The following is a 12,913-nucleotide window of genomic DNA, read 5'->3' as shown; positions in this document are numbered from 1 at the left end:
TGTGTGTGTGTGAGAGAGAGAGAGACAGAGAGAGAGAGACAGAGACAGAGATGGGGAAAGAGAGTGAGTGAAAGAGAACAAATAATGATAACACTGCATTGTTATCAATCTTCAATCTCATGCAATCTAGCTTGGATGGGGAAGGGGTAGCTACTCCTGCTTTCTTTGATGTGTGTGTGTGAGACAGAGCAAGGGAGAGAGAGGGAGAGAAAGAGAGAGAATATTGACAACTTGGCATTACAGTTAATCTTCAATCTCATGCCATCCAACCTGGACAGGGGAAAGGATGAGTTATAATATATATATATATATATATATATATATATATATATATATATATATATATATATATATATATAAATTAATATGCCTATGTGTGTGTTTCAGTGTGTGTGTGTGTGCATGAGAGAGAGAGAGAGTATTGTCAACTTCATTCGCATGCCATCCAGCTTGAACAGGCAGCAGATAATTGAGCTTTCTTTGATGTTAGTATATAAGAGAGAGAAAAAAATGAAAGATAAAGAGATACTAATATACTGACAGAAACTATATAATGCAATGTAAATATTTTCAAATATTCCAACTTAAAACAAAACATGCTTTTGTTAATAATTTTATTTGATTTGAAAATAACTGCTACTATACACAAATACAGCATTCCTTTGCAGTCTGCAATAGGAAATAATGGTCATGAGATAACAGGAATAAATTTTTTCAATTACGTATTATAATTATACAATTCTGCAGCTCTCATCTACAACTACAGTATTACCATTCTGTAAAGATTTTGTATATTATCACGGTTTTACTGCATAACAATATACATAATTCTAATATGTATGTATACACAACAAAATTCTCTTTAAAATGAATACTTTGCATGATTGTTGTACAGGTAAATGGTATCAGTGTATATGAATAACATGTATATGGTATCAGTGTATATGAATAACAGGTATATGGTATCAGTATACATTTATATGAATAAAAGGTATATGGTATCAGTGTATATGAATAATAGTGTATATGGTATCAGTGTATATGAATAACATGTATATGGTATCAGTGTATATGAATAACAGTATATATGGTATCTGTGTATATGAATACTAGTGTATATGGTATCAGGGCATATAATAGTGTATATGGAATCAGTGTATATGAATAAAAGTGTATATGGTATCAGGGTATATGAATAACAATGAAAATACTTTCTATATACATATGTTACTGGACAAAATCTAACTATGATATATAAAATGATCTGTTAATTTCATACTGAAAACTTAAATGAGAACTTTTTCAATAAATAAACTTTGAAAATGTAACAATAATTGATATGATCATTAAATCATTATTATGTTTTATCATCATATATCAACCCATATGAAATATTTGATTCATCTTAATCAGAACCTAATTGCAAGATAAATGAAGGCATGATAATAAAATTTGTATAAACCTATTCTTTATTAAATACATTACAAAATTTAGATCATTATTCTGTTTAGTATTAGATATACTGAAAAAAAGGTATGACCTATTTCCGTAATTTATAATTGTTGAAGAAAAATACTGAACAACATTTGTGTGGGAAATGTCAAAATAGTTAACACTTAATCCAAAATGTCAAAATATTGATGCTTATTTCAAAATGAATGAAATGAATAAAAGAAGGTGGGAGTGCCCTTTCTTTATTCTCCAATATACTTACAATATTACTGGCATTATTATTTTTAAAAAAATAATACACTACATCGGTCATGACAAAAATCATTATTCATCTTTATCTGTTGTAGCTAAGAGTATGAAATATAAGAAAATTTGGACCACAGAATCTTGACATTTTAATATCATAAAATGCTGCCAACTAAAAGGAAGTTTTGGTTAACTGATATTAAAATGTACAAAATCCTGATGAATACTTTGTCCTAACCGCATGACATCAAATGGACCTTGACCATGCTCTGTTTCTAGTATTTAAGCAAGCCAAAGACACCAAATGACCCTTGACCTAGCTCTGTTTCTAGTATTTAAGCAAGCCAAAGACACCAAATGACCCTTGACCTAGCCCTGTTTCTAGTATTTAAGCAGGCTAAGGACATAATACTGGTGAAGGCGGGTTTTTTTGGTAGGAAAGAAATAAAACTAGACAGAAAATACAACAAAAAAAATTTGGTTTACATTACCTTCAAAATAGCTTGCTCATAAATTTATTTTGCTAAAACAGCAAATGGAATGAGTTAGTAGATGGAATAATTAAACAGTGAAATCGTGCTCAAAGTTATTACAAAATATCTGGCAAAAGTATCAACAAATGCAAACCAAGCTTAACATTTTGTATTAATTCTGACATGCTTGTCCATGCAAACAACTTGGAACTTTTGAATCAGGCATCCTACTGAATCTAAAATTATTTTCTCCCCAGAGATAAAGTAAAACCTCTTGATTTCTTGATAGAAAGCATTATCCTTGTCACAAATTGGAACTTTCGTTCTGTCTGAGACTGGTGGTCTTCTTCATGCTTGAATGATTCATTCTGAAGTGTTTCCCATTTCAATACTTTTAAAGCATACAAAGTAAGTTTATGTGAACTCTTATCATGCAAATAAAAGAACCATATTGAATTTTTGGTCAAACTATTGCTTTAGTAGTGTTGTTAGTAAAGACAAGCATATCTTACAAAAAAATTAAACAAAATTGAAAACAAAAATGGAACTAATAATGCTCATACATGATCTCACCATACAAAAAATAAATTCTTCATGAAAACAACTGATATAAGTCAGACTATGTAAATTTCAAAACTGGGAGGCATAAAGTATAATTTTTCATGTTCAACTCATTTGTCATCTCATTTTATAAAATGACTGATAAACATGTCCAGTGTATAAGGAATTAAAAGTAAAATATTGGGTGAATAACCATTTAATTCTGCAAAGATGTCAAAAATCTGTAATGAAGTTTGTAATATAACTATGTTTGAAATGGCTGAAATTAAAAATCTGAATATCATAATACATATGTGAAGAACAGATTTGAAATTTTGCAACTAAGTAAGGCATGTGTAATATCAACAACCATAATGGCAAGATCCATATTAAACAAGCAAATCTGGCACGTGGAAGAGTCCGAACAGTAAGACAACAACACATACCATACAGACTTTTTGGAATGAGTGGAGCATCCATCTCAAGTGGTTCTGAGATTCCTACTTCATTTTCTGCTGATACACGGAAGAAATATTCCTTTCCTTCCAAGAGGTCAGACACTTTGTATTGGGTTGCAGAACCATCCACACTGGTCACTTTGACCCACATACTGCAGCCAGATTCACGTTTCTCAAGAATATATGATTTTATATCAGTACCACCATCATCAGTAGGAGGCTTCCAGCTCAAGATAGCACTATTACGCTTTACATCGTAGACTTTTATTGGTCCTTCTGGTTTACCTGGTATGTCTGCAAGTCATATAAAATGGTATCTTCATGCTGACATATTTACTTTTTTCAATTATACAGTAACAACAAATATACTTGTTTTTTTAATTTTGATATGCATACTAAAGTTCAATATTTTATAATTCAAATGTTTATTCTTGTATTTCTTGTATCTTATGTACATTATTTTCTAAAGCTTAAGAATACTTTTTGTAATCTAATTTGTGTGCGACAATGTCATGTCCTTGCCTCAGATACCCATTTTATTTCCAAACATGTCATTTCCTTGCCTCAGATACCAATTTTATATTCCAAACATGTCTTTTCCTTGTCTGAGATTCTCAGTTTATTTTCCAAACATTTCATTCTATTCTCAAATTTCCATTTTATATTCCAAATTTGTCTTATATTCCCATTTCTTATTCCAAACATGTATCAACAATTCTTCAGAACATCTGCTAACAACACAATGATAAGTCAGATACAGATTTACAAAAACTGAAACACAAAACATACAGACTGTTGGCACCAGTATTTCCAACACTGGAAAAGTGTTATCCATGTCTTGTTATCTGCTAGCATTGACAAGACAGTAATGACAAAGTACTAAAGTGTTATCCATGTCTTGTTATCTGCTAGCATTGACAAGACAGTAATGACAAAGTACTAAAGTGTTATCCATGTCTTGTTATCTGCTAGCATTGACAAGACAGTAATGACAAAGACTAAAGTGTTATCCATGTCTTGTTATCTGCTAGCATTGACAAGACAGTAATGACAAAGTACTAAAGTGTTATCCATGTCTTGTTATCTGCTAGCATTGACAAGACAGTAATGACAAAGTACTAAAGTGTTATCCATGTCTTGTTATCTGCCAGCATTGATTGACAAGACAGTAATGATAAAATATTCAAGTGTTATCCATTCCTTGTTATAAGCTAGCATTGACAAGACAGTAATGATAAAATATTCAAGTGTTATCCATGTCTTGTTATAAGGTAGCATTGAAAAGTCAGTAATGACAAAGTACTCAAGTGTTATCAATGTTTTGTTATAAACTAGCATTGACAAGATGGTAATGACAAAGTACTGAAGTTCTAGTTCATTAACAGGATTGGAAACATACCTATGACCTGAATGTCGAATTTGGCTGAGTCTTCACCAACTTCATTCTCTGCCAACAGGTTGTAAAGTCCATCATCTTCTCGTGTGATTTTCTTTAGCGTGAGAGTTGTTGACTTGTCAGAGATATCCAGTGACAGCCGACCATGTGATCTGAGTGGCTTGCTATCTTTGGACCAGGTGATTGAAGGTTTTGGAATTCCCATTACTTTTACTGGGATTTTCAGTGTGGCTCCAACTGGAACAGTGACCAGATCTCGGAACTTGTTGTCATACTCAAGTTTCGGTGTGGCTGATGAAGACAGAAATAAAAAAAATATTGAGAATGTGAATAACAACCAATTCTTATATATTCCTCTGATAAAAAATAATAAATGCAAAAATCTGACACAGCAAGCCAAAGTCGGAATGTTCAAAATCAAAAGAAAGTGAAATTCACAACTAAGTCTGTTAGAAATGAATGTTCAAAATCAAAAGAAAGTGAAATTCACAACAAAGAAGGAGCAGAAGAACACTATTTTTTCATTGATTCCTTTATTGTAACACAAATCTTTATTATGACATGATAAGCAATTATACTGCTTTGCTTAATACAAACAGTCCAATATGTGGTTGATACAAACAGTCCAATATGTGGTTGCATGTGAAAGAAGGAAATTGAATGATCAGGACAAAGAGAGATTTGATCTGTCCTGAGGTGATCACTGACCTGGGTGGATAGATGTATTTGAGTGTAACTGCATATAATTTCTCTCACCTTGAATCTCTAGCTGTCCTGAGCTAGACACTGACCCAAGGTCATTGGATGCCTCACAAGTGTAGCTGCCAGCATCCTTCTCTGTGACCTCTCGAATGGTCAGTGAGGCCACAAGGTCAGCATAGATCATCTCATATTTCTTGCTTTCTGAGACTGTATTCTGGTCCTTTGTCCTGTAAAAAAGCATGGAAAAAACTTGTTAAAATTATGTCATGTTAAAAAATGTTGAAAAATAATTATAAACTTCAAATTGGATTATTTATTTCTTAAGAAAATACAAAATTTTAAAGAAGAATGTAGTTTTTCTATAATGTGCAATTACTACTTTTCATGAGGTACTCATTTTCACTGATTTTCGGGTTTCTAAAAACCATGAGACTGATGATTCATTTTTAACGAAGATGACCCAATGAACAATGATCCTTTCAATGGAAACAACAGAACTTGAAATTTGAAATCATTGAAAAAAAATACCATTCAACGCAATTTTTAACAATGATAAAAAAAATGAATCTGAATTCACAGTATTTATTCCTTTTACATTTGGAAGTTTCCTAATCCATTTATAAAATCTCATGCCATGGCCAATTAGTTTGAGTTAACTTGGGCTACTTTCCCTCCCCTGAACGAAAAGGGACAGATCACTGTGCCTGAGAGAAAGCCACAGGTGAGAAGGTCTTGGTGTCTTGGAGGAATCACATATTACAATAACAAGGGATCAGCAGAATACTATATATCATACACATGATTTCAATTTACTGGGGAACTTCTCACCATTATTTTTCATAATTACACTCTATGAATTACTGAAAAAATCCACTTGGGTAAAATGATTACTGTCATAGTTATGACTAATCTGTCAGTAACAATGTGGCTGCTGGCAATGACATGCTTTGATATTTCATATGATGTCCCAATGATAATTCATTTGATGTTAAAATATGGTGCCTTGACATTGCATACAATATTACAATGGGGTGTCATGGCATTCATATATGTCACAATATGGTGCCTTGGCATTCATATGATGTCAAAATATGGTGCCTTGACATTGTATATAATGTCACAATGGGCTGTTTTGACATTTCATATGATGTCACAACAGGGTGCCTTGGAATTCATTTGATGTCAAAATAGGGTGCCTTGACATTGCATACAATGTCACAATGGGGTGTCTTGGCATTCATATTATGTCACAATGGGTGTCTTGGCATTCATATTATGTCACAACAGGGTGCCTTGGCATTGCATATAATGTCACAATGGGCTGTTTTGACATTTCATATGATGTCACAACAGGGTGCCTTGATATTTCAGATGATGTCACCATGGGATGCCTTGACATTTCATATGATGTCAAAATGTGGTGTCTTGATATTTCATTTATAATAATATCATAGTTCATTCTTACATCAACTATTATAGTTTCTGCAGTGTGTGCATTCGTTAAACATGGAAACAACTTTTCTAACATAGTACAGAAAGGTGTGAAATTATTTTCTTCTCATAATGCATATAACAAATTAAATACATGTTTGCAAAGTGATTCTCCTGACCATTTAATAATTAGCAGTATTTTATCCTGTTGTCTGTTGAACTGGACTACAATGTATTCCTTTAAAACAATATTAACCCAAAACTAGGCTACAGTGTATTCCTTTAAAACAATATTAACCCAAAACTAGGCTACAGTGTATTCCTTTAAAACAATATTAACCCAAAACTAGGCTAAAGTGTATTCCTTTAAAAAACAATATTAACCCAAAACTAGGCAACAGTGTATTCCTTTAAAAAACAATATTAACCCAAAACTAGGCTACTGTGTATTCCTTTAAAACAATATTAACCCAAAACTAGGCTACAGTGTATTCCTTTAAAAAACAATATTAACCCAAAACTAGGCTACAGTGTATTCCTTTAAAACAATATTAACCCAAAACTAGGCTACAGTGTATTCCTTTAAAAAACAATATTAACCCAAAACTAGGCTACAGTGTATTCCTTTAAAACAATATTAACCCAAAACTAGGCTACAGTGTATTCCTTTAAAAAACAACATTAACCCAAAACTAGGCAACAGTGTATTCCTTTAAAAAACAATATTAACCCAAAACTAGGCTACTGTGTATTCCTTTAAAACAATATTAACCCAAAACTAGGCTACAGTGTATTCCTTTAAAAAACAATATTAACCCAAAACTAGGCTACAGTGTATTCCTTTAAAACAATATTAACCCAAAACTAGGCTACAGTGTATTCCTTTAAAAAACAATATTAACCCAAACCTAGGCTACAGTGTATTCCTTTAACCCTTTACCTCATACAGCATAGTGACAAAGTGCAGCTCGCTATACATAGAACACAGGTTACCTAGTCGACCGCATACGCATAGCTTGCCTGTGAACTATTAAGCAATGTAGTGTATGTTACGTTTAGCAGCAATTTTAACCATTTTACATTTTTGGTACACATCTATTACATGAGGAACAAATTAAGAGTAAAGTCCGATTGTTATAGCTGTGTAATTATTTATCATGGAAGAATTTGTTATGTGCTTTAAAATCTGGAGAGAATTCGTTCACCATCATGTCAGTGAGGCCGTGTGACCAACCGTAGAGCTGCCATTTCTCATACTCGAAATTTACAAGTTTTTCATCTGTGTCTACATCACTAAGTCATCTAAATTTGATAATTTATAAAAACTAATTGCAGCCTATATCAATATCAGAGCCTTTACCTAGGTTATTGAATCTTTCATAGTTGTGATTCTAATCATGAAAACTTCGTAAGTACTGAATGAAATCCGCGACCGCCATTTTGGAGAGTGGAGATTACGACCCAGTTACTTTAAATAGCAGATATCGACCAGTACATAAACAGTGACCACGTGATCTGACGTAATTGTCATTCACAGAAATGAATGTAGTATCTAATAAGGGGTTTTCCCCAAAGGTGGCGCTACGAAAACCGGCTTAAAATGGCTGATGTTTACAGCAGACGTCAAAAGGCGCTTCTATGGGACTTTTGTAGAAGCGTCAAAAGTCACTTTGATGCGACTTTTGTAGAGGCGTTCAAAGATGGTTGTATGAGGTAATGGGTTAAAATAATATTAACCCAAAACTAGGCTACAGTGTATTCTTTTGAAAAACAATATTAACCCAAAACTAGGCTACAGTGTATTCCTTTAAAACAATATTAACCCAAAACTAGGCTACAGTGTATTCCTTTAAAAAACAATATTAACCCAAAACTAGGCTACAGTGTATTCCTTTAAAAAAACAATATTAACCCAAAACTAGGCTACAGTGTATTCCTTTAAAACAATATTAACCCCAAACTAGGCTATAGTGTATTCCTTTAAAAAACAATATTAACCCAAAACTAGGCTGCAGTGTATTCCTTTAAAACAATATTAACCCAAAACTAGGCTGCAGTGTATTCCTTTAAAACAATATTAACCCAAAACTAGGCTACAGTGTATTCCTTTAAAAAACATTAACACAAAACTAGGCTGTAGTGTAATCCTTTAAAACAATATTAACCCAAAACTAGGCCACAATTCTTTAAAATAATATTAACTCAAAACTTTTAATACAAATTCCTAACTAATCAACAACTGCAAAGACAAACCCTCTTGCTATCAACTAAACCTGGCAAGAAACAAAATGGACATTTAAAAAAAATTGTATTAGACATAACTTCTACATACCATGTGAGTGAAGGTTCTGGCTGTCCACTGATTTTACATTCCAGGACAGCTGTCTCTCCAAGTATTACTGATATATCAGGCAGTCCCTCTAGCACAGATGGTGCTTCACCAACTGTAAAGATACAAATGAGGAAAATAAAAATAATATTCCATATTTGATATTTGTTTAAACTGATTAAGTGCAATTAATGACAACTGTCTAAACTTGACATGAAAACTAGATATGTGTCAGTAATACATGATTTCACTTTCCCCCAAAAAGCAACTGAAGGTTAAAATTCCAAACAGGGGCCATAACTCTCTTTAATCTGTTGGAGAATAGTGAAAATGTGAGCAGATGAATGTACAAGGTTAACACAAAATGGCCCTTCAATAGATAAGGTGGAACCATAAAAAAGAAAACACAATAAATGTATAATAATACTAGAATAAACATGTCATATTAGGTTTTTTTATAGAAATATTCAACTGCAGTAATGAAGTCTGAGTAACTCTGTGAAACTGACTAAAGGGCTAATCATGGCTGGCCTACAGTATTTGAAATCTATGGCAAATATAGCTTCTGAAATTTGTAAAATTGATCATGGCTGGTGTTGTTGTTGCTGTGGACTTAACACCATTTTTAAGCACATGATAGGTTATACATGGCAGCCAGTATATCTGGTGCAGGAAGAACCCAGGAAAACCCCAAGAAGAACTAATGACCCACAGGAAGCTACTGGCAAACTTTCTTACATTCTCACATTGGCCAGACTGAGACAGAGGTGAAAACATCATGGTAGATTTACAGTATATTCAATCTGTAGCATTGCTTCTGTAACATCATTTGAATAACAAGAAGAAAAAATATGAAATTTAATTTACACTACGTACCAACTGGTTCCTTGATCACAGCTCGTTGAGATGGCTGTGATGGTTTACTAAAACCAGCTTTGTTTTCAGCAGAGACTCTAAACTCGTATTCCATCCCCTCTGTGAGGTCCTTTACAATAAAACTAGTTTCAGGGACTATGATGTTCTTACTGGCAGGAAGCCACTGGGTGGAGCGTGGCTGTTTGTACTCAATGAAATAGTTGAAAACTGGGTTGCCTCCATCATTTTCAGGTGGTAGCCATTTGATTGTAGCTGAGTCCCTGCTTGTGTCAATTACATTAGGTCTACCAGGTTGACTAGGTTTATCTGAAATAAAACAATTATAATAACACTGTTTCCAAAGAATACAAAACCATTCCACTTCATTTCACATTTAAATTCTGGAAGAATTTACATATTAAATCCAAAACAAATTTTAATGCATGGATTTTACTCATTGAAAGAATCATAGGAGGCAACTATTAAACTCATACAATATTTTTGGCAAGCAAGTGAAGAGTTATGTATAACAAATGTATAAGCGAATTAATGAAAAGCTTACAGTCTACCAGCATTTGCCTCTTTGTACAAGTAGAATAAACAGTTTCCATCTAAGAGGAAATTTTAGATGGTTAGTCCTCCGATTGCTGAGATAGCTACATCATATTTATCATTAGTATGAAAATTAATTTTCACTGATGCAAAATGATGTATATTAGGAATAATATAACTGGGATATAATGTGGAATGGATTAATTTCAGGGAATCACGTGAGTTTTCTTATAAACTTATTGTACTCTAATTATGTGTTCTTTTCATGAAGAAAATGTCTAAATTCTGTGCATCAGATATGCACTTTAGTCTATTTGATATGATGCAGATCATGTGCACTGAATCAATCAATGGTCCTTTGCACACATGCATTTAAATAATTGTCATATAACCAGACTATGGTAAACACTTGCTTATATATCACAAAGTTTTTCCTTACCAAATGGCTCTTTGGCTACTATGGGACTGGTAGGCTCAGATGGCTTGCTAACTCCAACTGCATTGACTGCTGAGACCCGGAACTGATACTCATTACCCTCCACAAGGTCAACAACGGTGTATGTGGTCTCTGGTTCTGGTTTTGTATTGACTTTAGACCAGCGAGAGCTGCGATTTTGACAGATCTCAATGATATAGCCTGTGATGGGACAGCCACAGTCTTTAGAAGGTGGCTGCCATGTCAAGGTAATGGATGACTTTGTGACTTCTGTTGCATGCAGATTGGTGGGAGCATCCGGAACATCTAAAGGAAAGGGAATAAGAATTTTGGTCTCTTTGTACATTGGGACATTAACAACTTGAACCAATCAAATTATGTGCATTGTCGTGAAATGTCACCACTCTAAGAGCCATGTAAATGATGAACCCTGACAATTTACCTAAAAGTCAAGAAAATGTTGAACTCTGAAAATCTGTTTAAAAGTAAATGATGAACCCTTACAATCTGTCAAAATGTGAAGAAAATAATGAACCCTGACAATCTGTCTAAAAGTTGAGAAAATGATGAATCCAGACTATCTAAAAAGTCAAGGAAATGATGAACCCAGACAATCTGTCAAAATGTTAAAAAAATAATGAACCCTGACAATCTGTCAAAACATTAATAAAATAATGAATCCTGATAATCTATCTGAAAGTCAAAAAAATGATGAACTCTTACAATCTATCTAAAAATTAAGAAAATGATGAACCATGACAATCTATCTAAATAAAAAGAAAATGATGAACCATGACAATCTTTCTAAATAATAAGAAAATGATGAACCATGACAATCTGTCTAAATAATAAGAAAATGATGAACCATGACAAACTGTCTAAATAATAAGAAAATGATGAACCATGACAATCTGTCTAAGAGGTCAAATAAATGATAAACCTGAAAAATAAAACATCTTGCAAGTGATTTTGCTTATCTTAGAATTTATTGCATTGTAAATAAAAAATAAATGTATTTCGTTTATTTCATGTAGTATATGAAATAAAGACAACTATCTAAAAGAAAATTGCAAAATAAGACAATAGGCTATAATCTGACAGGTATTTTCAAAATTTAAACTGTCATTTTCAGACTTTAAGCTGGCTGCCACTTTCAGAATTTAATCTCATTGGTATTTTCTGAATTCAAACTGACTGCCATTTACAGAATTTAAGCTGACTGCCTTTTCAGAATTTAAGCTGATTGGTGTTTTTAGAAATTGGACTTGATGAAGAATTGTTTTGTAGATCTTAGCATCTAGACTAAGAAAATTTTAAACACATACCAAATGGACTCTTGGCTACAGTTCCCTGATCAAGTTCAGCAGGCTCACTCTGACCTTGGTCATTTTCAGCAGAGACACGGAAGTAATATTCATTTCCTTCTAAAAGTTTTTGAACAGCATAAGTTAGGGTCATTCCTGACACCTTGTCCACTGGAGTCCAGGTGTTCCTCTTGGCATCACGTTTCTCAATGATGTAAGCAGTGAGGTTAGAGCCACCTGTGCTTGTTGGTGGTTGCCAGGACAACACAACAGAGTCCTTCATGACTTCAATGACACTCAAACTATTAGGTTTAGATGGCTTGTCTGAAATAATATCAAAGTCATTATGTACAATCTGCATCAAAATGTATAATTCTGAAATTTATTTCAATGATAAAAAAATCATTATTTTTTTGGCCTAAAATATTAAAACTAAAAGAAAATTTAAGGTATGATATTCCATTTAGTCAACCCTAATTGACAGCTTTGATGAAGAGTTGCTATAGCATGTCAATATGTTAGTTGCCCTAGTTGATTGCTTTGATGAAGAGTTACCCCAGTTGACAGCTTTGATGAAGAGTTGATATTACTTGTCAATATGTAGTTGCCCTAGTTGATGGCTTTGATGAAGAGTTACCCCAGTTGACAGCTTTGATGAAGAGTTGATATTGCTTGTCAATATGTAGTTGCCCTAGTTGATGGCTTTGATGAAGAGTTGCCCCAGCTGACAGCTTTGATG

The 12,913-nt window shown here is 33.2% G+C and overlaps 1 protein-coding gene across 38 annotated transcripts in view; it reads right to left on the bottom strand.

The window, feature by feature from the left end:
* Positions 1-12,913, bottom strand: part of LOC149789875 (uncharacterized) — a 704,306-nt gene that overhangs the window by 245,022 nt on the left and 446,371 nt on the right. For 37 of the 38 annotated variants that reach the window (XM_089971883.1, XM_089971882.1, XM_089971888.1 and 34 more), the window contains 7 exons: positions 12,196-12,498; positions 10,874-11,176; positions 9,904-10,209; positions 9,031-9,142; positions 5,322-5,494; positions 4,569-4,856; positions 3,158-3,463 (listed from right to left, as the gene is read on the bottom strand). In XM_089971883.1, coding sequence (XP_089828009.1) covers positions 3,158-3,463; positions 4,569-4,856; positions 5,322-5,494; positions 9,031-9,142; positions 9,904-10,209; positions 10,874-11,176; positions 12,196-12,498 — 1,791 coding nt within the window. Of the gene's footprint in view, positions 1-600; positions 2,015-2,067; positions 3,464-4,568; positions 4,857-5,321; positions 5,495-9,030; positions 9,143-9,903; positions 10,210-10,873; positions 11,177-12,195; positions 12,499-12,913 lie in introns of those variants that run through there. The other variant, XR_016423748.1, reaches the window with a different exon arrangement.

The sequence above is a fragment of the Sinohyriopsis cumingii genome, chromosome 10 (assembly GCF_028554795.1).
Source record: "Sinohyriopsis cumingii isolate HCF-2022 chromosome 10, ASM2855479v2, whole genome shotgun sequence".
In the NCBI taxonomy this organism is placed as follows: Eukaryota; Metazoa; Mollusca; class Bivalvia; order Unionida; family Unionidae; genus Sinohyriopsis; species Sinohyriopsis cumingii.
The sequence above is the reverse complement of the archived record's forward strand: the minus strand, read 5'-3'. Positions and strand labels throughout refer to the sequence as shown.